The sequence below is a fragment of the Nannizzia gypsea genome, genomic scaffold, assembly GCF_000150975.2.
Source record: "Nannizzia gypsea CBS 118893 supercont1.1 genomic scaffold, whole genome shotgun sequence".
Taxonomy (NCBI): domain Eukaryota; kingdom Fungi; phylum Ascomycota; class Eurotiomycetes; order Onygenales; family Arthrodermataceae; genus Nannizzia; species Nannizzia gypsea.
In genome coordinates, this window is record NW_003345201.1 from 93,167 (window position 1) to 119,794 (window position 26,628).

Sequence of the window (26,628 nt, forward strand, 5' to 3'; positions counted from 1 at the left end):
TCGTATATTTAGAGATTGGGAAGTGGATATATGCTTAAATGATCACGTATCTTAACCCGACATAGAGAGGATTTGCTCTTCCACCGCCGGCCACGATTGTTTCCGTAGAGTATACAATAGCCACCAATTTCCAGCGGCATCTTTTCCTATCACCACGCCGGTGTTTCGTGTTGCATATCCTTTAGTCCCAGTACCCTGGATACAAGACGGCATACCCAGCTGATTACTCCGCTCGTCGAGTGACATACCTTCTCTTTGGACTGCAGCAGAGAAATCCACCTGAAAAAGCTTGGCCTTGACCCAATTTGATATCATTATCATATACATATTAGGGTTTCCAAAGAGGGCTGGATGATGTGCATTGTCGAGAGTGTTTCTTTGGATAGCGTCCAGTGCCCGGAGTTGCTCTGGGGTTCGTTGTTGTATAAGAGACTTGCGGACTTCGGATGCGGTAAAGCTTAGAGGCTCTTCGAGAACCTGGCGAACGGATAGGAACGTCAGAGTTGCAAATACAGCATTGGTTACTAATGCGGAAGTGGCAGATGGCATGTGACCAAGCTCTGCTAAAATCGACCGACAACAGTATGTATTCCGCATGTTGATCGTGCGGCTGGGAGACGGCGATTCAGCTTGGAGGACTATTTTTGTCCACCAAGCAAATAAAACGTCTCCCTCGCTAATAAAGGGGGGATTGCTGCTATCACCATGGTTTTTTAATGTAAGCTCTTCTGTAGCCTCTTCTCGCATCTGTTGCAAGTATCTGGCAGGCAAGAAAATGACACGGTCCTCTTCCCTGCGCTGCCAAAACAATTCAACTGTCAAGATATAGCGCAACGCAAACAAAAACCATGCAAAGCCCATGAGTAACGTGTCAGCAAACACATATTTTTGTAGCGAGTTTGACTTCGTCCTGCTAAGGCCAGCTAACGGATCCTGAGAAAATCCGACAAAGGGTTTTACTTGCTCTTCCTGACCGCGCAGCACCGCGGTCCAGGCGTCCAGGATATCATTAAGGCCTATCATGTCCGTTAGACTGTGTAGGAAAGAAATAGTAATTAGTGAACCATCCTGGAAGTTAATAATTCGAATCGCCAGCTGGGGGCTATCTGAGCACAGCCAACCTTCCAAGCGATCGGGGAAGTCTGCAGTCCGGATGAAGGACCTGAACTCTGGCGTAGTGGCATATGCAGTACTAAAAACGGAAGGGCGACCGGCAGCATGAAGATCATGAGGTTGAGCTAAACGCGACGCTTGTGGATGGTCGGCTATATTCATGCTATATGTAGCTGTTGAGTATGCAAAGCCAGGTCGCTCGACGTTGAAATGTTGTGGAACGTGGTATTCTAATTCCCCATCTGTGTTCCTACGGATTCTAGCGCCGAGTTTCCGCCAATCCCCAATTTCGAGGAGCCGGGATAGAGCACGCCGCAGTTTCTCATGGTCCAATATGTCGTCAAAGCGAAATGCAATATCAAATGAGAGGCCTCGCGTATGGTGGTCATCATCCCAGAAGTGGAAAGGAATGATCGTGTCTGTTGGCACTGTCGGCGGAGAGGCAGGCTGCCCTCTAAAGCAAAAAAACCCCATTGCAACTTATGTGTTCTGCGATGAATAACCCGAGCATCAAAAGATTTTGAATCCCTTTGCATCGACGTGGTCGTGACCCTATCCCTAGTTAGATATCAACCGCCTGCATCCATCGGTTTCCTGGCCTGGCCCACGGGGCGGTCCGATCCCTTAACTAACTAGCGGCCCGGAACCCGGCGCACCATAGTTACGGCGCGAAACAGTTCACTAATTCTTGAAACAGGTAACTAGTTAGGAGGCGGAGGCTTGCGTGCGGCTAACCATCCGCCTGGTTATCTTCGCAGCGACGGCCTTGAATCACCCTGCGCTGCTGTTGAGTGTTGAGTGTTGGACGTTTGGAGCTCACCCAACATTCTCACTTCCGCCCCTGGATCGAAAAGGGGCTCCAGCCCGAACTAACAAGTTATCACATGACTATCACGTGCAATTATCCCTGTCCGTGTCCGTGCAGGCCGGGGGCGATGCCGCCTTTTCCCTTTGTCTCTTGTTCAATCCTTCGCCTGGATGCACACTCCCATTTTTCTTCCCGGCTTTGCCATCTGTCCTGTCTAGATAACTCATCCCCGGCCTCCAATTCCTAGGAGACCGCCTGTCTTTCACAGTTTGAACCCGATGTTAACATAAGTTTAGAGTTGAAACTATTATTGCCTTGGTTTTAAGTAACTATGAGCGCCCCAAAGCTTAAAGCTAGTGTAACTAGTGCCGATTTATCTACGCCCAAGCCAGATCCAGAGCCAGTATCAGAGAAGACAGAGATAGCGGAGGGAGAGAGAAATGCGACGGATGGTATCGAGGCAGCACCAAAGAAGTCGCTGGCCTTTAAGCTGGCCTTCGTAGGCCTTGCCACTAGCCTTTTTGTCTTTCAGCTGGACGCAACTGCTCTTGGTATTGCACTTCCGGTAAGCAACATATACGTCTTCTCTACTTATCGTCCATCATGGTTTTTACCCACATTAACACCGTTGATAGACCATAGCCGCTGAGCTAGGGGGACAAAGTCTAGAGTCCTTCTGGGCGAACCTGTCCTACACACTATGTGGTATTGCCATGCAACCGATTTGGGCGAGTGTTTCTAACGCATTTGGTCGAAAACCGCCCTTGTTCGTGTGTATGACGCTGTTCTTCGTTGGATCCGTCGTTTTTGCCGTTGCCAAAAATATGAACACTATTATCATTGGCCGAGTGCTTCAAGGCTTTGGTGGCGGAGGAATCGACGTCCTTGTGGAGGTGATTATTGCAGATATGACGACGCTGCAAGAACGCGCCAAATACCTTGGCTTGATGGGCATTGTCCTGGCTATCGGCAATATAATGGGGCCCTCTGTTGGAGCGCTTTTTGCTACTTATGCTACTTGGAGATGGATTGGATGGGTTAACCTGCCATTGCTAGGAATTGGCATGCCCCTGGTATATTTCTTCCTCAAACTACGGCCAGTCCCACTCGATAAATCACTTGCCAAAAACCTGGCCCGCCTGGATTGGATCGGTATGATGCTCGTTATTGTCGGCATCACCATCCTAGTCTTGCCTATCAGCTGGGCCGGCTCCTTATTCCCATGGTCGTCGTGGCAGACCCTTGTTCCAATGCTCCTGGGGGTTTTTGTGCTTGCAATATTTGCCATCTACGAAGCAAGGCCCGCAGCCCCTATTGTGCCCCATCGCCTTTTCCACTCAAAGACCGCAAATATGACATTAGCAGGAGGCTTTATCCATGGCGCAACTCTAGTCTCGCTTTTACAATACTTACCACTGATCTACCAAGCCGTACAACTAGAAACCCCAATATTATCTGCCGTCTCTCTATTGCCTACTGTCGTTACAAGTGTAGTTCTTGCAGCTACCTCAATGATGATGGTCCCGTTTTTTGGAGGATACGTATGGCTTTTACGGCTTTCATGGATCATACTCACACTGGGGACAGGCTTGTTAGCCCTTCTCCGTGTAGAATCAACATCAGCGATGCGCCTTGGACTCCCAATCCTATGGGGAGCGGGGGTGGCCCTGCTCCGTCTGAATCTTCTACCCATGCAAGCGAGTGTCAAGAATGTCGACGACACAGGCCTAGCGATCGGTTTATTTCTCACTATTCGCATGTTTGGAGGGCTGATTGGCCTTACTATTGCTTCGACAATATTCAACACTGTCTTCTCGACAACCATATCCTCCTCTGCAGCACAACTTACAGGCCCCCTGCTGCCCCTCCGTGATGCCTCCAATGCTGTCGCCTTTATTGAAAAGCTAAGATTGCTAGATGTTTCCCCTGAAACGCTTCTTCCCGTTTTGAAAGTTTATCTGAAATGCTTCCAGACGATATTTTATACGATGACGGGACTTGGTGGACTGGGTTTTGTGACCGCAATATTCATAGATGAGATTGCCCTGAGTGGGGAGAATCTTGGGAATCAGCGATTTGAGGAATAATAGTAAGGATTGGTATAGATGGGGGGTTAATGCTAGTTAATTTCATCCCCTAAACGGAATGGGGCGTATGTAGGAATGTCTCTGTAGAATAGTATATATGGCAGATCAGAGTCCTTGAAAAGCATGTACAAAGTAGCTACATTTAACTACCGGATCTTTTAATAGTCCATTGTGTCCCAATGTTTGGGTTGGTTGATGACATCTTGCAAATCCTCCATAGCACCCCCAAGGTCATCCAAGCCTAGATGCAATGCCAATTCAATGTAATCCTTGGTCCACAGCCCAGGTGATCCTCGAGGATATTGTGACCTGAATCCCACAAATCGCTGTGCACGCTTTGACAACTTCTTCACCGTCTCCAACTTGATTATGAATGGATGTGCTTCAGCCGGAGTCAAGAAACTCGGGATGACTGTAAGCTGTGTGCATTTCCTTTCCGTGTTGGTTTTATTCTCACCCATGGCATGTATCACTTTTCCACCAATCAGTAGGCAATCTCCTGTTTTCATCTCGGCTGGGATTGTTTGCTCCATATTTCCACGCTGGTCAAAGGGCCATTTGTTACTACCCGGGATGAGACGCGTTGCGCCATTATCAGCCGTAAAGTCTGAAAAGGCAAAGAGAAAGTTGATTTGTGGTTCTGTACCCTCGGGCCCAAGCTGGGCGTATGGTGGATAGGATGTCAGGTCACGATGTAAGACCTGCGCTGGCTGCGGCCCAGACGCATTCAGTGTCGTGGCCGCAGAGAGCCAGTAGTCTCCATTATGCCCGCCCTCGCTAAAGCACCTTTTGCAGATGGAGTGTATAAAGTCATTTTCAAGAATTTTATCTCGAAAGGTGGCACTGTGATTGATGATATCACCTGCACGCTTAGTTTTGGTGCCATGAAAGGCAGCAAGATCATAGTGCGGGACTAATGAGCCCCGTTGGACCGAGTTAAGGCGCGGCTCGAGTTCGGTTGTGATTTGGTTTGCTTCCGCGACAGTCAGGATGTTCTTTAAAATGATGCCGCCGCTTTCCTTCCAGTACTTAAAAACTTCATCCAACGGAGTGTCAACCGTCACTTCGGCAAGCTTGAGTCCAGGGTTAGGGACCGCGACTTGGGGGGTGTCTGTTGGGATGCGCCACATTTTGAGGATGACCACTATGATTATCCTAAGTTCGTTCAATATAACTAGTTACCCGAATGGAAACTCCTATGATGCCATTACTTATCTATATTTACTCCCAACAGCCCCGAGCATATGGCCATTTGGAGTTATCGTTCCGGAATTAAGCTCGCCAGATTCGGATCCCGTCCCCCGTAGCAACGATGAGCCGCCCGGGTACGTGGATTCCGGCAGCCAAGTGGGCGCCAGCGGCGGCCTAGAACTCTCAGCCCATTCCACCGTCATTTCAATTTTCGAATTCTATAGTTAGGATTCCAAGGAGTGTGCGTGGAATCCTCGGTCCGCCTGGAGGGAAATTCATAATTGATAGCTGCATCGGCGATGGATGGATAGAAGCTTAACTTAGGTAACTAACTAGTTAACTAGTTAGTTATGTAATCAAAGCGCCAAGACTCTTAACATCAACGACATCTGAACTTCTTGTAAAGACACAGCATTATTATACGCGTTCTTATTTGTGCACATTGCTCCGTGCAAACATAGATTATTATGGCCGAGATTGGGCCATCTCATTATCGCGGACTCGATTAATGCATTGTGGAATATACCTGGTATATGTACGGAATATACGTAAGTACGGAGTACCCGGCGATGAGGATATTTTCCATAGAGGTTTTGAATCGCCAGCACAGCCTGAGCAACATACCAATGAAGCATTGAAAGATTAATTTACTAACTCACTGCCACAGAAATTAAGCTATGCCCCGGCGAGGGTTCCATACTGCCCCAGATATATGATCCCGAATAGACATTTCCAGCACTTAGCCTTGAGATCCTCCGAGACGAACCACCTAGCTTTCGTTATTATCTGTCACGATCCTGTACACCTCATTCGCCGCATATTGACCGAGAATATCGAGTGACCCAATACTCATCATTTCCAGCATAGGAAGGTCAAAGGAGAATACCTGCTTGATCCAAGCACGTAACTCTAGAGCTACCAACGAGTCAAGGCCGAGATCGAGCAATGGCCAACTTGTATTAAGCTCGTCCTGGGGCTTGAGCAATAGGTCGAAGAGTTTCTTTCCTATTTCAACGGCAAAAAGCCTTGCTGCTTCCGATGATTTGAGAATTGAAGGATCTGCTTGGGCACTGTTCAAGTAGGATTTTAGGGTATCCGTGGAGGCTGCGGCTGCACTAATCGTAGAGTTATTGTGATATGAGGCCATGCGGCGATCTCGCTTCCAGATCACGTAGTTGCTGGGATCGTGAAGCGGAATGAGCAATGCAAGGCCGACAAGGAATGTGTTTTTGTGAACGAAACAGGAATCGTTTTTCGAAGCCACAGCAAGAGCTCTCTCGGCGGCTTGACCCGGCTTGCTGTGAACTAGCATGCATATCGCCATTGCGTCTATGACCTCCTGCTCTAGCACGGGCTTGAAGCCGCTCCTTGACATTTTACCCATCATCCCTTGGTGCTCTGAAATCCATCCAACGTCTTCGACAGCCCCCATATCAACAACTGAGGCCGCTAGGCCTAGGCCGTTACGGTATTGGGCAAACGCATCCAGGAAGCTGTTTCCACTTGCATAATTGGCCTGGCCTGCTTGCCCGACAATGCCCGACACCGAGCTGAACATCAAAAAGAAGTCCAGATCGATTCCTGCAGCTAGAGAAGCGTTATGCAAATTCCATGTCCCCTGGACTTTGGGCGCCGTTGACGCCATCCACTCGCCAAAACTCATCTTTGTGAAGTTCTCGTTAGCGACCACCATAGACATCTGCACAATACCTTTCATCGGGTATGTCGCTGCGGCAATGGCTCTTTGTACGTCCTCGAGCTTCGTCGTATCTCCACTCACGAGTTTAACCGCACAACCCATGGTCCGGAGTTCGTGAACAAAAACGTCATCTTTAGCGGTGCGCCCAGCGCTGCGGGATAGATAGATAAGCTCGCGAACACCATGGTCAACCATCCAGGTAGACACAGCACGACCAATACCCCCAAGACCCCCGACCATTAGGTAGGAGGATGCTTCATTAAAGGCGATCGTCAGAGATCTCTTAGTTGTTTCGAATCCCAGCACAGCTTCCTCAGTCTGCTTAATCGAAACGCCGACACGTCCAATATGCTGGCCCTTTTCCATAAAGCGAAATGCGTCTTGCGTTTGGGATGCAGGGAAGATCGTCGTGGGTAGAGGGGAGATATGCCCCTTGTTGTAGAATTCCAAGATGGAAAATATCAAAGCCCTGGCTACATGAATCTTTTTCCAAAGCCCGTCAATGTCGACACAACAATAGCTGCGGTTCGCTAGGAATGGTTTCATGTCAAGTCTACCATCGCCAATTAAATCACGTTTTCCGATTTCGAGCAGTGTACCAAATTCTGCAACGCAGCTCCATGTAGCGTGTAGGAGATCGCCAGAGAGGGAATTGAGAATAAAGTCCATGCCACGGCCCTCCGTTTCACGCATGACACCATCCACAAACGTTTTGTCTCGGGAGTTGAAGATTCGATTTCGTGGGATGTGGTAGTTCTCCATCAAATACTTGACCTTTGTTTCGCTTCCAACCGTGGCGTATACCTCAGCCTCTAGCATTTGGGCAACTTGGATAGCGGCCAGGCCAACTCCACCGCATGCGCTGTGTATTAGGACTGACTGTGCAATACGAATTAATCAGTCAATGTCATTGTCTATAACACTGTAACGCTCAGGTCTTTGTGCTTCTTACCTGGCCTTTGCTAACACGGCCGACGTTGACAATAGAGTGGATTGCTGTGAAATATGGTATTAGCATAGTTCCAGCTTGGTTGAAGCTGAGACTATCTGGAATTCGCACGCAAACAGCAGCTAGAGTCGTTGTATACGTCGAGAACGCGTCCTTTCTGCAAAAGCAAACGACTCTATCGCCAATTTGAAGGTCATTAGGGCTAACATCTACTCCCACACGAGTTACGATGCCAGCGGCTTCGATTCCGAAGAGACGGATCGGAAGTTCAACAATACCCAGTGCAACCAAAATATCCTAGGTATGGCTTGTTAGCGTATAGTACGTGGCTTTGAAAAAGCGCTGTTAGGACTTACCCTAAAGTTCAACCCAGCTGTATATACCTGGACCTCTACCTCGTCACTTTCAAGCTCCTTTCGTGCATGGCGTTCATAATGCAAACTATTGACCCGTCCCGGTGTACGAACATTCAGTGTAGCCTTCTCGTTCGCTCCCTCTGCGACCAAGAGTTCATCCGCCAAGACGAAAGGATGGAAGCGTGCGACTTGGACACGTTCGTTAAAAATGGCCCATTCAAAGTCCGGGTTGAGTTCTTCGTCGCCTTTCCGTGCTTGAAACTTGGCAAGGACCTGAAGAAGCTGGTTGATGGAAGTATTACTTTCGAAGCTGTCAACCTGGCAGATCGCCAAATCGGCGAGCTGCTCTGTACGGATGGTCCTGGAAAGACCGAGAATTTGTGCATATCGCGGATCATTACAGCCAATGTCGATGAGATGAGTTACCCACAGCATTCCTGCATCGCGGTCTTGTAAGCAAAGGAGAAAGGCCTTGAACGACAGAAAATGTGCTTCGTCGATGCCGTGGAAAAAGGGGGTTTCGGCGTCCAAAAGTGAAATTACATCTTGTCCTGCTGGCGGAATATCGTTTAATTTGCACCTAGTCACTTGGTAGCCCTGGTTGTTAAGCTGGTCCAAGATTCTGATAACGGCAGGTCCTTCACCCTCAACAAGGGCTGTTATCTTTTTCGTAGGCATTGCACAAGGCTGTCTTACAACCATTGTGACCGTAACCTGATGAGGTTCTTCCGCATCTAGGGTAACGGCCTCAATATTGCCAAATTCTGCAGCTTTAAGTTTTGACTGCCAGCCTTCTTTGCCTAAAATAAGCGCCTCAGCTGGTTTGTCTGCAGCATTCGACCACCAGGTTGGGAGCAACCCGAGCACATAATTGACCCAGTTTGACGAGGGACAAAGTTCCTGCAGAAACAATCTGCCATCGGGACGTAGGAGCTTCTTAATGTTGGCCAAGCTCGCTATAATGTTTTCTGTCTCGTGAAGAGCGTTGACAGCTATGATTAGATCATATCCAACTTCCTCGAATCCTTGGTCGAAGGGGTCCTTGTTTATATCTAGGCTGGCGAACTCCATATTCGGAAATAGCTTCTCTTGAGTTGTTTCCACAACATAGCCAGGGTTAGTTAAGGTGTATTTGGAGCAGAGAATCTCCCCATCAGGACGCGTCAATTCGTCAAGGATATGACGATGCAACGACACACCTTTTCCGGTCCCAATCTCCAGGATTCGGAGGTTGGGTTTGGAGTGACTCAAGTGCCGAATAAATTCCTTTCGATCTACTTGTCCGATAAAGTCATAGATGGGTATGAGCTTTCCGCCTGGGAAATCATTCCCGAAGTTCTCGCCGGACAGGAAAGAATCCATATTGGTACAAACCTGGTGAATCATGCTGGCGACTGGAGCTGCGGGTGTGCCTGATAGCCGACTAATTATACCCTCGACTCGGGCAGAGATAGCCTCATTGTCAAGGCCCGTCCAAGTCCAGGGCAACCTGGTAACAATTGAGGTGGATTGAGACTGAACCCAAGCAACATATTTTGATAAATGGGGCAGAATCGGCTGTCTCGGAGATTCTGAAAAGCTCCGTTGGGACAATAGCAAGCAAATATCTCCAAGCTCTTCTAGTAGCCGTAGGTGGTTAGTACGCCCATGAGGTGCGTGTATGAGCTCATTCACATCCAAGAAGTCAATGTCGGGTCTCCATTCACATCTTGATGCTGCGTGTGTATCTGGAACGTCAGATGCACCCGCACCATCTGCGAGTGACATGCGAATACCACTAGCTTCAACGACAGTCATGCCACCAGATGTGCAACGACCTTCCCCAACGACTGAGAAGTTACTGGATAGCCTAGCTGAAACGCTAGTTACTAGGTCTGAAGCGCACCTGCGGACGCTGACTTTGTCGATGCTGGTCGGGAGCCAGGTCTTGGTTTTGCGCGCATATCCATTGACTGCAGCAGCTCCGAGAATCTGGAGGGTTCCATCAAGCGCAGTAGGGTGTATGTGGTAATTAGCCTCATCTCCTTGCCTCCCATTCACAATGTTGCCGACAGCCTGTTGATCTGATGTCGAAGTCGTTATTGTGTCAAGAGTCTGGAATGACCCCCCTAGATCCAGGCCACCCTTGCTCATTTTCTCATACCATTTCCTAACATTGAGCTTTCGGGGTAAGGGATTAGGATTCTGAGCCTGCCCGAGCGTCGATGAAAAAGCGGAGACTTCTCCAGTACAATGTTTTGTCCAGTTACGGCCGTTATAAGCTGTGACGGTGAACTCCCACCATGCGCTATTCAATGAGTTTGTCAAGCGATGTGGTCGAAAAGAGGCCAAAATTTCAGTCGGTTTCCCTTCACTAAGCACTAGAGCTGTGCTGACAATGATATTTCGAACGCTGAATCCTTCTTCGATATTAGTCAGTTGTCTGGCAGCCTCTCCTGCAAGGGCAATGTAACCACAGAATGGGAAGACAATGTTTTCCCCAACCTTGTGGTCACGGATCCATGGTGTGTTTGTGACATGGAATAAATTACGCCAAACAGGCTCACTATCACTACTTTCAGCCACTCTGGCACCAAGGAGATCATGGTATGGGTATTTGCGATTGCGCCATTCCTTACTTAGGCGCGTTTCGTACCAGTAACTACCTTCATGGTTCCATGGGTATCGGGGGAGATCTGGAAGGCAGGAGCCTGTAGGGAAGAGGGACTCAAGGTCAATACTGACACTAAGTGAATGGAGTGCCCCAATAGCAGCCAAGAAAGATGCGGTACAATCTTGATTTCGTGCCATGGTCGAAATATAAGGAGCAGAAGACGAGGCCTGGGTGAATATTTGTCTTAGTGGACCTGCAAGAGCTCCATGGGGCCCGACCTCAAGAAAGACTGAATTCTTGCCAACTTCATGCTTTAAAATTGCCGTGACAGCCTCTTTGAACCGAACTGGCGATTCCAAGTTATCTTGCCAATATTTTGAATCAATTTTTTGCTCAGTGCTCAGGAGATTTCCGGTCACACTAGAAAAGAAGAGGACTGATGGGGCTCTGCCAACCACTTCCTCGCCGATCAACAACTGGTAATCCTCTCCGATCTCTTTCATATGGTACGAATGATAGGCTTTGTCAACTTGGAGCAGCCTAGCCAGTATTTGTGGTTGTTCTTCCTTGATAGTAGCAATGACGGATTTCACAGCATCAACATCTCCTGAAATCGTAACGCTCTTAGGAGAGTTATCACACGCAATCGTGACATTCGGGGCGAGGTACTTTTCAGTCTCTTCCCAGCTCATTCCAATGGCTGCCATCGTTCCTGCTCGTTTCTGCCTATTTGTCACAGCCCCACGGTGGTGGGCAGCGGTAATGGCCTCTCTAGCTGTAAGAGCGCCAGAAGCGTATGCTGCAGCAATCTCACCACTAGAATGGCCCACGACGGCATCTGGGACAACTCCTGCTGATTTAAGAGTATCTACCAGTGCAATCTGGATAGCAGTGCAAAGTGGTTGGGAAATTTCAGCCAAGGATAGTTTACTCTTCTTGCCTGGCCTCTTGAGCTCTTCCTCGATCGTGTACTGAGGTTTCTCACCATCAATGGTCTGTAGGTATTCATCGAGAGATCTAATGCTAGACTTGAAGACTTCATTCGACCGAAGCAACTCTCGTCCCATCTGTGGCCATTGGGCGCCTTGGCCAGTAAAAACCATCACGACGCCCGGCGGTTTTGCTGACTTTGACTTCGTAGGCTGCGAAACACTTTCAACGCCACCGTTACTGACAATAGCAAACACTCGGTGCGGTAAATGTTCCCTCCTTCTCGCCAAAGTGTAGGCCAAATCACTCACTTTGTCTGGATTCTCCTCAATCCAGGCTTTGTAATTGTCGACTAACCTTGTGATAGACTTTAGTGAATTTGCTGTGAATAATAGAAGCTGGGGTGTCTCCGGAGTTTCATAAACCGGAGTTGGGATATGGTAGGTAGCGGCAGACTCTAGGATAACATGAGCATTTGCACCACCGATCCCGAATGAATTGACACTGACTCGTTCGAGTCTATCTTCTGGCCAGGGAGTTGGCTCTGTAGGTACTGTGAGCTTGCAATCCACAAACGGAATATTTGGGTTGGGGCTGGTGAATTTGATATTTGGAGGGATAACGCGATGTTCAAGTGCTTTCACCATCTTTAAAAGTGATACTAGGCCAGACGCCGCTTCAGTATGTCCGAGATTTGGCTTAACTGATCCTATGTAGACGCCTTTCTCCCCAAAAACCCTGGCGACAGCTCCCGCTTCGATAGGGTCCCCAGTCGGCGTGCCCGTACCATGGCATTCAACCATGGCGGTTTCTGCGTAGTTATTAATACCCCCGAGCTCATATGCCCTCCTTATCAGAGCTTCTTGTGCATCTGTGCTAGGCTGTGATAGCGTTGGAGTCTTGCCATCCGCATTATGGGATGTGGCTCTCACGATGGCTCGGATTGGGTTGCCGTCTCTAAGGGCATGGGCTAACGGTTTGACGAAAACTGCTGTAACCGCTTCTCCACGGGCATATCCATTGGCATTGGCAGAGAAAGTCTTGCATGAACCGTCCTTGGATAGTACCCCCTGTTCCTGCATCGCCATCGACATTCCTGGTGCAAGTATCAGGTTGACACCACCTACCAGCGCGGATTCACAGTCGCCTCTGCTAATAGCGGCGCAGGCCTCGTTCAGGGCCACCAAGGCGGAAGAACAAGCTGTGCGAATCGTCATGCTATTTGAACGTGTCAGTGTGGGAATGATTTAACGGCGTTCTAACTCACGAATATACCTTGGCCCTTGTAAATCGAACTCATAAGAGAGGCGGTTGGCAACAACAAAGTCTCCTGAGCCCGAGATACGATGTATCCCCCATGGCTGAGTCTCTTTCCCAAGCATTTCCAGCCAGTCCTCTCCAAAATTACCAATATAAGTACCGATTGTCTTGCCTCTCCAGTTTGTCACACCCGCATCCTCGAATGCTTCTCGTGCAACTTCCAGCATCAATCGTTGCTGAGGGTCGGCTCGCTCCACCTCGGTGCGCGTCATGGTGAAAAAGGACATATCCAGCGCGCCGACGTCGACACTTTCATCTAGAAAGTATCCACACTCTGTTGAGACAGTTCCTGGCTGTTTTGCATCCGAGTAATACGAGTTAATGTTATATCTTGACTCTGGGACACGGCATCGACCATCTTTCTTTGCGAGGAGGAAATCCCAAAGTTCTTCAGGTGTCGTTAGGCCGCCTGGTAGGCGACATGCCATACCACAAATTGCAATGGGGATTTGACCATTGTAGTGGACCGCATCAGCTGAAATACCATTTAAGCCGTTGGTGTCAGTTGAGATGCCTTCCGCATGCATCCCGTTGGTGGAATGTCCGTTGGTGCTTGCTCCGTTCAGTTTCAAACCCATTGTCACGTTCTGGCCATCAATGTTGCTATTATCGTTTATAGTCATGACTGTGATTTTTTTCTGACGTTTATGAGAAGTGAGAACTGCTCGTGTTGTAGAAGCGGCTTTGACTTCTCATAAACATCAAACATGATCCCTGCTGATACCCTGCATGTTTTTTCTCCATAAGTTACAACGTAACTATGTATAAGCCGGGTTCCGCAGCGGCAATAACTAACGCCTCCACTCCGCTCGCTGCCCGGAACCCGTACAAGCGACCAGCCGCCATCTCGGGCCGCATCGCCGACCAGACTACTCATGGCCTCAATCAGGTAATATTTATACATCGAAATGTGTATAAAGTGGTTCGTCGTATTAACCGATTACGCTGCAGGACGCTTTTAGTACCAATCTAGCCATTGAATCACCGCCAAAAGTGCGTTCTTCACTGCCTGCAGTTTCACCATGGCAGCTAGCAGCAAAAGCGTCTCTGAGGTGGTCTCCTGGATCAGGAGCCAAAAACCTGTGGCTCCCCAGATGAAAGATGCTCCGACGTTCTACCGAAATCTTGAAGAGGCTCTGGATGTTCGACGATCTACCCAATCTATGCTCACTCGAGGACAAAACACCTGGAAAACCGGAGATGCTATAGACTTTTGCTCCAACGATCTTTTATCTCTGGGGCTCACGGGAGAACTACGAACCGAGTTCCTCGCAGAGCTAGCAAGGCACCCGGATTTTGCCCTGCATTCAGGGGGTTCCCGCGTGATGGGCGGCAACTATGATTATATTGAGGAGGTAGAGCAAGAGATCGCAGACTTTCTGGGGTCAGAGACAGCTCTCATGTTCAATTCGGGCTCTAATGGAAATATCGCCATCTACACAGCAATCCCACGACCAGGGGATGCTATTGTGTACGATGAACTAGTCCACTTCAGCACACACACGGGCATGGCTGCATCATTAGCCACGACTAAGGTTGCATTCCGCCACAATGATCTTGACGCCTTTCGGGAAGCGATGTCATCTACCATGGATTCCCAACCCATGCTTAAGGACGGATCGCGCTCCATACTCGTGTCCGTAGAGTCAATATATAGCATGGATGGAGATGTCTGCCCCTTAGTGGAGATGCTTGAGATTGCAAGAGAGATCTGTCCTAAGGGAAACTTCGCCTTTATTGCAGACGAAGCCCATGCCACTGGTGTTGTTGGCGAGCGAGGTGTCGGTCTTGCCAAGCTGCTAGGCCTCGAGAAAGATATTGCAATCCGACTGAATACTTGCGGAAAGGCCTTGGCCTGCACTGGATGTAAGATCAGAACCCCAGATTTAGCATTTGACCAAGTATCATAACTAACTAAATCTTTTAAAGCTGTTGTTCTTGGAAACACCACTGTCCGAAACACGATGTTAAACTTTGCTGGGTCTTTAGTGAATACCACGGCCCCGTCGTTCCCTTCGGTTGCAGTAGTTCGAGCGGCCTACAACTTGATGAGAACTGGCGCCACTCAGAACGTACGTAACCCTCACAAATCTACGTTATACATTTCCATTCTACTTATTAACGGGGGGTAAATCTTTAGGCTCAAGATAACATACAACATCTTGTCAAATACTTCTTCAAAACTATCAGTTCCAACCCCATTTGGGATAAAGCAACTGATATGGGTATCTTGTCTATCCCCGTGAGCGAGGATTATGAGTCAAGCGACTTTGTCACGCATATCGTACCAATCTGGACCAGGCAAAAGTACAACTGGTGGCTTTTTTTCCACCTGCAACTAGCCAAAATAGCGGTTGTCCCTATTGACTACCCGCAGGTTCCAAAAGGCAAGTCCCGAGTTAGGGTAATGATCCATGCTGGGAATACCGAGGCAGAGGTGGATTACTTGGCAGCCACAATTTGCAACTTTGCGAGTGAGATGATTGATATCGAAGAGGGTGGTGAAAAAGGGAAGTTACCGAAAGCCGCGCAGCAGATCTACGCTCTGATGGCTGCGAATGCATAAGGTGTGAATATATTTTGCAGTATATGGAAGGGGATATACTGTATAAGCTCCCACATTAAAAGATTCCAGTGGCCTTAGAAACCAACATGAAAGAAAAATCACAAAAAGGTGACAGGCGTGGGCACAATGATCAGGCTGATGAGTAGTCTAGCATTCTTTTAAATCCCAGCCACAACTCTGACAAATCACCCTCTTGCTTTCAATATAGTGAAACAGCGATGAGAGCTATAATGCCATTGACAAACATATCCGTATAGCTAAATTTCAAGTTTGAATCTAAGATTAAGAGTCGAGTGTTGTCCTTTGGGATGGGAAATCTTGCGAGTTTTGCAAAACTGGACAAAGTGCATGGGGTGGCTATAGATAGTGTCATCGTCATGCCAAACTGTCGACCCACGGGTAGATAACCAAACCAACTTACCAACTATATGGAGCAGCCGCGGACCGATCCGCCGCCCCCGGGTCCCGGGCTCCCATCCAATCGCTTGCTGATATATTATTTTAGATTCGCGACCTCCATTAGATATGTATAATATTATCTATACAACTATCACACTTCACGTTTGCTGATTGATTCTAACACGCAGATATTGTGTACGCCCACCATTAAAGCAAGTGCAACGCTAAAATGGGGCGTATAAATAATAGTTTTGGTGTCATTTACCTTGGAGTGTTGGCCAGCGTCTACTTCAAGCCAGAATATACCATGTATGGGTCTAGAGGCGCGACAATCACTATTATAGCTATAGTCGTCATCCTATCAAAGCTTGTCTACCAGCTCTTTCTCTATCCTCGATTCTTCACGCCGTTAAAATGCTTCCCTACCCCACTAGTGAGCCACCGGTTTTCTCTACTCGCGAGTTTAGCTCAGATACTAAGTTTGTTTAGAATCGACACTGGCTTACGGGTAACACGACGAGTTTGCTTGTTGACACCCCCCATGCCGAAATGAAGGAGTGGGTGAGGGTTATTCCCAATGATGGAATCATTAGATACTACATTGTGGGAAACCTTGAGCGGATTGTGATAACCAGCCCCAAGGTTCTAAGCGAGATCCTAGTAAGCAGAGCCTATGATTTTGCAAAGCCACTAGTGATACAGCAAGGATTGGGCCGACTGCTCGGAAATGGCATCCTGCTTGCCGAAGGGGACGAACACAAGGTATGAGAGGGTCGCTTGTTGTATCCAGTTCTATGTTTTCAATCTGACAGTTGTCTGTATAGTTCCAACGGAAGAATCTCATGCCAGCCTTTGCATACCGTCATATCAAGAATCTGTATCCTCTCTTCTGGTCTAAGAGTATCGAGATGGTCAGGTTGCTTCGAAGAGACCTAAAAAGCAGAAAACCCACCGAGGACAACACAATTGAAGTCAGGAACTGGGCCGGCCGCTCTTCGCTTGATATCATTGGCCTAGCAGGCATAGGTCAAGACTTCGACTCCCTACATGACCCGGAAAACAGCCTCAGCCGATCATATAAAATGATCTTTACCGCCCCCGATATACTGACCAAGGCCCTTTTCATACTTGGAATGCTCCTTGGAGACATGAAATGGATTGCAAGATTACCCACAAGGCGGAATAAGATTATCAATACTGGCCGTAGGAATATCCGAGATGCCGCGCGGGAGATGATCAGAGAGCGTAAAGTAAAGATGGAGGATCCTAGTGCAGAGATCGGCGTTGATATCATATCGGTTGCAATGCAGAGCGGCAACTTTGACGACGAGAGCCTTGTCGACCAGCTAATGACCTTTCTTGGTGCTGGTCACGAAACTACCTCTGCGGCTTTTCAGTGGGCAATATATTCCCTTTGCAAGCACCCGGAAGTCCAGACCCGCCTCCGTGAAGAAGTTCGCGCTAATCTGCCCCCTATTAATGTTGGACATCCAGGCCGTATTGATGCTGCTGCCGTCGATAATCTTCGGTATCTGAACGCCGTTTGCAACGAAGTTATTCGCTTCCATCCATCTATACCGAACACCGTTAGGGTCGCCCTTAAAGATACCACCTTGATAGGGAAACCTATTCCGAAAAACACGCAGATCGTGATTTCACCAGAGCTTATTAACCATATGTCAGAGTTCTGGGGGCCAGATGCGGATCAATTCAATCCAGATCGATTCATGGGCTCTGGGAAGGCCAACACAGGCGGTGCGACCAGCAATTATGCTTTTCTTAGTTTCCTCCACGGCCCACGAAGTTGCATTGGACAAGGTTTCGCTAAAGCAGAACTTGCCTGTCTTCTCGCTACAGTAGTTGGTAGCTTCGAATTCACCTTGAAATACCCAGATAGTAAACTTGAGGTACAAGAACAAGCGACAATTTCACCAAAAGATGGCGTTCTAGCTAAATTTACTCTCCTCGAAGGATGGTGATCCTAACACTTAGTTAATATATAGATAGAATCTACCAAGAGCCTAATGTAGAAATTTTGACACTAAACTATTAAGAGGAAATATAGTGCAAGATAATCAGCTAAAAGTAAAAGAAGAATATCCGCGTTGGAATCCCCACCGTGGAATACCCGCATGCCTTTACCATGCTTGAGGATCTCAGTAATCTCAGCGTAGGCAAGATAGCCACCCCTCTTGGTACATCTTCCAGGGGTCGCATCTGACTGAGTCCCGGAGCCGGTAAATTCGCATAGAGGGCCCCAGCAACCATCCTTTGCCATATAAAAGGACCTACTCCGTACCATAGCTAGATTCACCAACGAAAATTTTGCTATTAGGCACTCCAACCTGGGTAGCCGAGTTAAGGTAAAGCAGATAGCTACCTAGGTATATATAGTTATAGTTACAGTTGCCAGGAATACTTATCCACATAACTACCTAGGCAGTTAACCAGTCCTTGAGAGTCAGACGCCCACATCACGGTAGGGTGGGGCCGCGGGTGGAGCCTTATCTCTTGGTGCCATAGTTACCTAGTTAACTAACTAAAGAACTAGTTAGAGTTTATAAAAATAAGGTGTACAGAGTAGTTAGCATGATCTAGAATGCCTAATCTCTGTTGCTACATCTCGCCCATTTCCTTTCCTTTCCGACGCACATCGGGATGTATAATATATTCTATATCCATGTCATGTAGTTAAGCCAAGCTATACGGAGTACGGCGTAGGAAAAATAACTAGGTTATATTCTATGAGTCAGAGAAATACAATTTACCATTGGAAGGAAATGCGTGGCCATGGTTCGTTGCCTAGCGCATTTTTACCCCCTGTTTTTATGTTTAAAAGGTCCAAACCTAGCAGGGACAGGCAGCATTTAATCTGGAGCGTTCCGGGAACAAGATCTAATGCTTGACTGGTTGGCTCTCCATGGGCCATAGTTAACTGATTCTAGAATTGTTCCGCTCCGGCTGCCTTCCTTATTCTTCCTACATTCGGGCCAACTATTCGTCCACCTCTAGGTACCTCTTTAAGCATAAGGCTTGCTTCTTTCTTGACAACTCAGTGTAGATGTAGTCGAACCATTATTATCAAGAACAACAATAATATTAGTTTGTGCAGTTACTACTTTTCATTTTTTTTTCCTCCTAGATATCATGCCAACGATTACCTACAGCCCAGATAATATGCCTGACTTGACTGGAAAGGTTATTCTTATTACTGGTGGTGAGTATTACTACATCACTAACCAACCTAAGAAGCCCCGATACCTCTATTTAGTCATTATGCTGATGCCTGTCTTCGTTATATCCTCGACTAGGCACTGGGGGACTTGGAGCCGAAAGCGCACAGCGACTGGCGCTAAAATCGCCAGCGCATATCTATATCAGTGGTCGCAAGGCTGCCGGTGCGGATAAAGTCATCCAGCAGATCCGACAAGCTGGCAGCAAGACACCAGTCACTTTCCTTCCCTGCGACCTGGCCTGCTTAGCCTCAGTGAAGCAAGCGGCAGAGACATTTCTAGCCCAAGAGTCTCGCCTGGATATTCTGATGTGCAACGCGGGCATCATGGCCACACCACCCGGGTTGACGGCGGACGGATATGAGATCCAATTCGGTACAAACCATCTCGGCCACGCCCTGCTGATCCTCAAACTGCTGCCACTTCTCCAGACTACAGCAGTAGCAGCGGACGTGCGTATCATCCTGCTCACCTCGTTAGGATTTAGGATGCATCCGGGGGGAGGAATCATCTTCGATGCAGTGCGCACCAAGCAGGAGTTCAGCGTATTTGGCGGATGGATCCGCTACGGCCAGAGTAAGTTGGCAAACTTGCTGTACGCGAGCGAGCTCGCACGTCGGTACCCGGCGATAACTAGTATCTCCCTCACGCCCGGAGTCGTGAATACCGGCCTAGTTGGAAATCTAGGTTACTTCAACCGCGCCTTTGTCTGGGTCACCAACTTTGGTCATCTGATGAAACCGGAGGAAGGTGTCTGTAATCAGCTCTGGGCTTCAACAGTGGATAAGGAAATCTTGAAGAACGGCCGATTCTATGAGCCGGTCGGGGTGCTCTCTACCAAACTAGACAAGGCATCCCAAGATACGGCATTAGCTAAGAAGCTGTGGGATTGGACTGAACAGGCCTTGCAAGCATACCTGTGAAGTAAGAAATATATAGAAACAATCTATCTTATTAAATCTAGCGGTCTCTTATATCGTGTTAAGTCGATTTCGTTTTAAGATGACATTTTAAATACCAAGTGTTAAAATACTATACTAAGCTTTATGTTATGATGATCCGTGAAAACGACACGGCTATATAAAGTACGAGTGTGAATTATAGTTAAGAGTCCCCGGGACCGGAAACATTTGAATTCTAGTCCGTTTGATGTCAAATACAGATGTAAACAAGGTAGGCTGCTTATGGTGATACCTCTAGTAATTGAGCGGATAGGGAAGATGTTTAGACTGTTTAGGCAAGGATAACCTATCGATTCAATAAGGGAAAGGTATCGTTATAAGCTTGTGCAAGGAAGCAAGAGCTAGCCGGAGATTAATATACCGATACATGCAATAACCGCTGACCAAAGCAAGGAGAACCAAGGCTGAGTAATATAGGGCACTCAATGCATAGAATATGAATGAAATATGCAGGGTATTTAGGAAATATTTACAATATGCAACAATGCTAGCGCATAAACAAATAATTGAAAGGGGGAAATAAATCAATGCAGAAAAGTCGTTAGGTATCATTTGGGGTATAACTTATTGTTCCCAACTGAACTTCCTCGTGACACCCGGTTTCAGTTCACTCTGAGGCTGAGAGTCAAGAGGTACATCATTGGCAGTGTCAGTGGTTGTAGGCGATAAAAAAGTCCGGCTCGAGGTGAGCAATGAAGGGGATGAACCGGGCCTTTGGTGTGATAGCGATGTGGAATTTGTAGATGTGGCAATGGGGGAGGGGATGCCGAGACTATTATTTAGTTCTGATGTGCCAAGGGTCGAACCTGGTCCTATAGGACTAACCAGGTCCTGCTCTGACGGGTTGGACGCTAAATGCTGATACTGCAGGTGAGGAAGCGGAGGAGGCGGCGGGAGTGGATCATTTGCTTCAATATCAACATCCCGAGCTTTCTGCATGTGTCCATATCGGTAACCTGAGACCTCGGTCGCCGGTAGCTCAACAGGGGTTGCTGCAGGCAGTTCGTAGCGAATGGCAGTGTTGTCTGCTTCAACAGGATGATGCTTATCGGCAACTAACTCTGCTGGCATGGAGGAAGAGGGGGATCTACGCCAGAACTTCCAGGGAAACTTGAACCTGGGAGGACACTCTTCTTTTTCACTGATGGAGAATTCCCGGGATCTTCGCCTTCTATAGAAGAAGAGGATAATCAATGAGATGATGATTATTGCCACACTAACGCCGATAGTAACGCCGACTATAGCAGCCTTGGGGATTTTCTGTCCGTGTGTAGTACCATTTACGCCGGGAAACGTACTGTCTATAGGTGGAGTGATGGCAACAAGGTCCATGCTGATTCCGGAATCAGGGTTGAAAGTGGCCTGGGAAATAGAAAAATTGCGACGCTCATAGTCGACTGTTAGATATGCCTCTTGGAGGAATACTCTCCCGATAGTAAGTTTCTTTGGGTCAGTTGTTCGTCGGAGTGGAAAGTAGCGGAGGCCGTCGCTGCTTTGATTCTGGTCAAGCCCCGGGTAAGGGTACGTAAGCTTGTGATCAAAAGCAGCGAATGGTAGCGTTATGTTCACAGATTTGGATGAACCTGGGAGGTCAGATACAGTAAAGGTGAAGGACACATTTGAGCTGGCGATGGCATTGTAAGTAGAGGTATTAGGCCCGTATGTGTAGAGATCCAGGGTATCATTATAAACCAAACCGAGCTTTCCGGCGAGTGAATTACAAATCTGCTCTGGAAACCACAGAAAAGGAGTCGACGAGTCTAATACAAAAGTTCCGACAGCGGATAGGTCAATAGCCAAGTCGTCGCCCAAGGAGTTTGAAATTGACATCGGGTCTGTTTGAACTTTGACAGATTTTATAGTAACGGCGGGTAGATTGTCTGGAGACAGGAAGAAGGAGACTTCATTAGGAACGAATCGGCTTCTGTCAAATCCTCCCAAAGTGAGAGAAGTTGGTACACCTTTCATTTCTAACCCCGGGAAGTGTCAGCTCGAAAGTTCCAACTTGTGGTCATGTAGGGGGTTATCACGATATTCTGACGTACGATAAAAAGCGCCAGCAGTATAACCGTAGCTATGACTAGGCACCATGCTCGTGTTCTGTACCAGGCTGCTCAGCAGAGATAGCTTATTTTCATCAGTGAAATTTGTGTCTGTAACGCCGAGGCCGAGAGAGCCGATCCACCACTTGACTGTGGTTACCATGCTGATAACTTGCTCCGAGACGGAAACGTCGTTGTTTAGGCCGACGACATCGTAGCCGTAGTCCCCGTAGCCGGCGTCGCCAAGCTGGAGGTTGCTCCCCAGCTCATACAGGCCGACATGCGACCAGGTTGTGGAAGCATTTGCAAGAAACAGGCCACCGCGTTCTTTTCGGCATCTCATCGCTACATCACCATGTTAGAAACACTTATCTCATTGGCGTGGCAGCATCCCCAGTACAGTAGGATAACATACTGGCATCACATCCACCACGCCCGATTACCCAGGTCTCCGACGAGCCTGTGTTCGGTATCACCTGTAACCATTGTGAAGGTGTTCCAACCCGGATAGATAACCTAGAAACAGAATTCGGTCAGCCGATAGCGGTTCCCTTTACTCTTAAAACCAGGTTCGCAAGCAGAACGTACGAGCTCCAGGAGCCATCATAGCCAATCCTACATTGGAAATTGTTAGCACGACACAACGTATGCTACACAGAGGCAAGACCAAACCGAAGCATACCAGTTTGAACTTGGAGTAACGCTCAACGGGGCAGGAAAAGAGGCTGCTGCGGCAAATTCAAGGCTCGATAATATGAAGACAACCACAGCCAGCCTAAAAGTCCACCTAGGAACACTCCGTAGGGGATTGCGGCGGCCAACAGAGACAAGAGGACTCATGCGCATGGTCGGCGCACTTGAACGAGCCCAGACATTAGGAGAGATCGAAATCACACCCTGGCTGGGAGAGAGGCATATTTGAGAATAAGATGATGGCAGCCCAGCTTATCCACGACTGCATCATGATCATGCTATAGGAGAAGAAAGAAATTCAGAAAAATATGATAAGTCGAGGAAGAGGAAGGAAGCCCCAGAAAAAGCAATGAACGGCTTCTGTCAGCCATTGAAGCTCGGCGTATCCCTTTCTCTCTCATCTGTCCGTATCTTCCTCTTCTTGCAAGGGGCATGTACCAGCATGGTACAGGCCATCGACTAGTGAAGCCATCATCCAGGGTTCGAAAAACCTTGTACCCAGGACCGAGACGGCCAAACGTCGCGGGAAAATACACTTGGGAGATCGTCTTTGCCCTCTGACAGCGGACCAGATAAAAATCTTCGCGCCTCGTACTCTCGGGCTCGTTCTGCCCAGTAAGCGTATACAAAGCGTTAAGTAAGGCTCCGTCCACATCGTGATGGTTATCGTCAATTGGCCTAGCAAGCCTCCACAGTAGTGCGATTTAGTGGTGGCGCCGCCAGCATTGTTTCAAGCTTAAAGAAGATTCCTTCGTTCTAGCTGATAGTGCAGGAATACGTGTATCAGCGGTCTCGCCATGATTGCTTATCAAGTGGCTTCAATAAGAGCTCTGGCTGTTAAAGCGTGCGATTCTGCTGTCGCATCCAAACTTCCGAGCCAGTTCATACATGCGTAGAGGGCAAGCGAGCTGCATAGCCGGTGTCAGGGTTCCCCAGAAAGTATTCTGTATGTACGGAGTACCTATGTCAATATTCGGGCAAAGTTCTCTGCGACTGTAGCCGGATCTCACACCATCTACGGAGTACCGGACGGGATACTCCGTAGAAGTATAGAGTCGGCATGAAGAAAGGGAGGAAGCTGGGCATCCATGTTCCAACATCAGCAACATCAGCCTCAGCCTCTCTTCTGTTTCTTTTATCTCTGCTCCCATTCCTGGGTGGCAAGGAAGCTTGTCCAGGGAGGGCCCGTATAGCACAAGGTGCGCCGTATAAACATGTCATCGGGCCGACCCAGTGTCAATGCCGATGATCAATTTATCCCATCAAGACCAGAGGAACCCATCTGTTTGAAAATACAAGGCCAAATTAATAAAAAAGAAAAAGGTGCTCCGTATGGTATGTTTCATACGGAGTGCATACGGAGTAGATCGCATGGAAAGCCGGTTCTGAGCTTAAGATGGGTGGAATGGACTTGGTGTTAATCATTTTGTCCTATATATGTACGGAGTACCCGCCATTCGCTTAGAGATGATCAGGGGAGAGCCATGCCTTGCGCTGCCGTGCTTAAACTCTCGCCCAATTGGAGGCAGCAAGCCATAAGCTGGAACTGCCTCTTTTCCTCAGAGACCGAAGAAGCAAACATCCAGTTATACGGATGCTCTGCCTCCTTGAAACAAAGTGAGAGAGCACACTTGAGTCCTTCTTTTCTGTTCTTCTCTCTTTTTGGCCTCAGCCTCAGCCTCAGCCAGGTCCTTGCTGGTCCCGTATTAACTGGTTGGGCCGATATCATCGCGGAATTTGATCTGCTCACTGAGCCAACGACGGTCTTCATCCGCGTTTCCTGGCCGAAGGAGCACTTCGTCTTCCAGCTCTCGGCCGTCATCGCCGACTCGGATCAGTTTCTCCTTCCTCTCCCTCTCCTCCCTCTCCTCCCTCTCTCCTCTGCTGGCTCTTCTTTATTTGCTTTTTTTCCTCGCGGTCATGGTTATTGTTCACTGGCATCGTTTTTTTCTTTTTTAAATAGTGTCAATCATGTGGCGTAGTCTTTATTTTTCGTTCCAGGCGCGTTGATGCTCTAGGACATTTAATTCCTTCAGCCTTCAAGAGTGAAACATTCCTTTCTCTTCACTGCTGGTGCTGTGCTGGGTTTGACTGTCAACGATGCTCTTATCTTCTGTTGCTCCCGGAAAATAAAAACAGGAACTATGAAGAGCATACAACTTCAGCTGGCCCTGATGGGCTCCTCCACAGCCTTTGGATACCCCTGGCACTACCATGACGGTATTTCTTATCTCTTCTAATCGAGCGTTGTGTATATCAAGGAACGACAGTTTGGTCGTAACTGACGTTGGCGGTTGTTGTTGCAGGCAGAATTGTCGTCCGCGAACCCGTCTCAGAGATACTCGGAACTTCCGTGCCGCCGCCGCCTCCACCTCCGTACAACATCAACACCTCACTGACACCGGCAGAGGCTCCTCCAAGTCCGTCATCATGGCCGCCAAACATAGATTCATGTCACTGTCCCATAACCTACGTGCCAATGCTGCCGTTAGCGTGTACAGGGGAGCTGTTCTATGCCACAAAGCCACCGCAGACTGTGTATACCACGATCACAGAAGTGCATACGATGAAACCTATAGATACAGCACCCATGGGCCCACCTACACTTGTCACTCCTCCTCCGCCATGTTCGACATACAGCTGTCCGCCCGCACGCTGTAAGATGGGCTTTTTCCCTTCTCTCGCACCTCTTATATCGACTGTCAGCGTCACCAAGAAGACCACCATCCTAGGCGTCCCATCCGCTGAACCACCACCCATTTTCAGGGATACCAGCTCAGGAAGCGCAGCTGGCCAAAATATACCCCCCACAGCCTCACCAACTGATGACTCGAGCGCTTCTCGACCGTCCGGCAAATCAAAGTCCGACTCTGATTCCCCAGGCAACCCTCACGGCGGCTCTCAGGGAGGTACGACTTCAGCTAGCCAAAAAAACCGGCCAGGCGGTCAAGAAAACAGTCAGGGAAGTTCTCCAAGCAGTACTCCAAACGGTCAAGGAGGCGGTCAAGGAGATTCCCAAAGCCCTCCTAAACCAACGGGTTCGCCCGGTAGTTCTATACCAGTTGATCCAGGATCTATCACCTCAGAAGGCTCAGACCCTTCCCATCCAGTTCCCACCAGGACCATGTTTGGCCTGGGCGGAATACCTATCACTATCCAGGAGACTGACTCTATCACCATTGGAAACGGGCCATCACGCACTACTATCACTAGCAATACTACCCCAACTACCTTTGCAGTGGATGGCCATACCTTTACAATAAACCCTTCGGAAGTCATCTATATGGACACCACTTTCCGCCTGGGTACTGATCCTACGAGGTTTCCTCCACTCGTATCAGGTACTGCCAATCCTACCGATAGTGGAGATGATGGGGGCCCGCGTACCGACAGTGCGGGCCATACCATTTCTCCCAGGCCAACAAGCACCGAAGACGGCTCATCCAACCACAGCCTTGCGGTACGAAAGTCCACTAATATAACTATTACATTTACCCTGGGAATAGTTACTGCGCTTGTCTTTGGCGGCTTTATTGGACTTTTATAGCGATCATTTATATCCTTCATTTTCTTCATATACCCTTTTTTCCCCTGTTTATAATCAGCGGACCTCCTTTTTTTTTCTTTTTTAACCGTTGAATTCATGTATAATAACAATGGCAGGTTCAAGTGGGCTGAGGCCACCCA

The 26,628-nt window shown here is 48.3% G+C and overlaps 10 protein-coding genes across 10 annotated transcripts; 5 read left to right on the forward strand and 5 right to left on the reverse strand.

Moving 5' to 3' along the window:
• Positions 1-51: 51 nt before the first annotated feature.
• MGYG_00036 (LysR family regulatory protein) lies at positions 52-1,587 on the reverse strand (the record flags this gene model as incomplete). Its single annotated transcript, XM_003175897.1, has 1 exon — positions 52-1,587. One exon carries the CDS (start codon positions 1,585-1,587, stop codon positions 52-54), a length of 1,536 nt encoding a protein of 511 aa, XP_003175945.1.
• A 665-nt stretch (positions 1,588-2,252) lies between these two features.
• Positions 2,253-4,008, forward strand: MGYG_00037 (major facilitator superfamily transporter MFS-1; the record flags this gene model as incomplete). Its single annotated transcript, XM_003175898.1, has 2 exons — positions 2,253-2,486; positions 2,557-4,008. The coding sequence occupies 2 exons, from the start codon at positions 2,253-2,255 to the stop codon at positions 4,006-4,008; spliced, it is 1,686 nt and encodes a 561-aa protein (XP_003175946.1).
• Positions 4,009-4,166: 158 nt separating this feature from the next.
• MGYG_00038 (Fum3p) lies at positions 4,167-5,138 on the reverse strand (the record flags this gene model as incomplete). Its single annotated transcript, XM_003175899.1, has 1 exon — positions 4,167-5,138. One exon carries the CDS (start codon positions 5,136-5,138, stop codon positions 4,167-4,169), a length of 972 nt encoding a protein of 323 aa, XP_003175947.1.
• An 830-nt stretch (positions 5,139-5,968) lies between these two features.
• MGYG_00039 (fatty acid synthase S-acetyltransferase) lies at positions 5,969-13,669 on the reverse strand (the record flags this gene model as incomplete). The annotated part of the gene is made up of 4 exons (XM_003175900.1): positions 5,969-7,777; positions 7,851-8,144; positions 8,204-12,944; positions 13,002-13,669. 4 exons carry the CDS (start codon positions 13,667-13,669, stop codon positions 5,969-5,971), a joined length of 7,512 nt encoding a protein of 2,503 aa, XP_003175948.1.
• Positions 13,670-14,068: 399 nt separating this feature from the next.
• MGYG_00040 (8-amino-7-oxononanoate synthase) lies at positions 14,069-15,612 on the forward strand (the record flags this gene model as incomplete). The annotated part of the gene is made up of 3 exons (XM_003175901.1): positions 14,069-14,912; positions 14,976-15,118; positions 15,187-15,612. 3 exons carry the CDS (start codon positions 14,069-14,071, stop codon positions 15,610-15,612), a joined length of 1,413 nt encoding a protein of 470 aa, XP_003175949.1.
• A 628-nt stretch (positions 15,613-16,240) lies between these two features.
• Positions 16,241-17,990, forward strand: MGYG_00041 (CTP synthase; the record flags this gene model as incomplete). The annotated part of the gene is made up of 3 exons (XM_003175902.1): positions 16,241-16,444; positions 16,501-16,773; positions 16,836-17,990. The coding sequence occupies 3 exons, from the start codon at positions 16,241-16,243 to the stop codon at positions 17,988-17,990; spliced, it is 1,632 nt and encodes a 543-aa protein (XP_003175950.1).
• A 1,168-nt stretch (positions 17,991-19,158) lies between these two features.
• MGYG_00042 (retinol dehydrogenase 11) lies at positions 19,159-20,167 on the forward strand (the record flags this gene model as incomplete). Its single annotated transcript, XM_003175903.1, has 2 exons — positions 19,159-19,228; positions 19,323-20,167. 2 exons carry the CDS (start codon positions 19,159-19,161, stop codon positions 20,165-20,167), a joined length of 915 nt encoding a protein of 304 aa, XP_003175951.1.
• A 603-nt stretch (positions 20,168-20,770) lies between these two features.
• On the reverse strand, positions 20,771-23,094 carry MGYG_00043 (hypothetical protein; the record flags this gene model as incomplete). Its single annotated transcript, XM_003175904.1, has 5 exons — positions 20,771-22,176; positions 22,252-22,593; positions 22,664-22,764; positions 22,837-22,863; positions 22,931-23,094. The coding sequence occupies 5 exons, from the start codon at positions 23,092-23,094 to the stop codon at positions 20,771-20,773; spliced, it is 2,040 nt and encodes a 679-aa protein (XP_003175952.1).
• Positions 23,095-24,412: 1,318 nt separating this feature from the next.
• MGYG_00044 (hypothetical protein) lies at positions 24,413-24,763 on the reverse strand (the record flags this gene model as incomplete). The annotated part of the gene is made up of 1 exon (XM_003175905.1): positions 24,413-24,763. The coding sequence occupies one exon, from the start codon at positions 24,761-24,763 to the stop codon at positions 24,413-24,415; it is 351 nt and encodes a 116-aa protein (XP_003175953.1).
• A 322-nt stretch (positions 24,764-25,085) lies between these two features.
• MGYG_00045 (hypothetical protein) lies at positions 25,086-26,488 on the forward strand (the record flags this gene model as incomplete). The annotated part of the gene is made up of 2 exons (XM_003175906.1): positions 25,086-25,161; positions 25,248-26,488. 2 exons carry the CDS (start codon positions 25,086-25,088, stop codon positions 26,486-26,488), a joined length of 1,317 nt encoding a protein of 438 aa, XP_003175954.1.
• Positions 26,489-26,628: the final 140 nt, after the last annotated feature.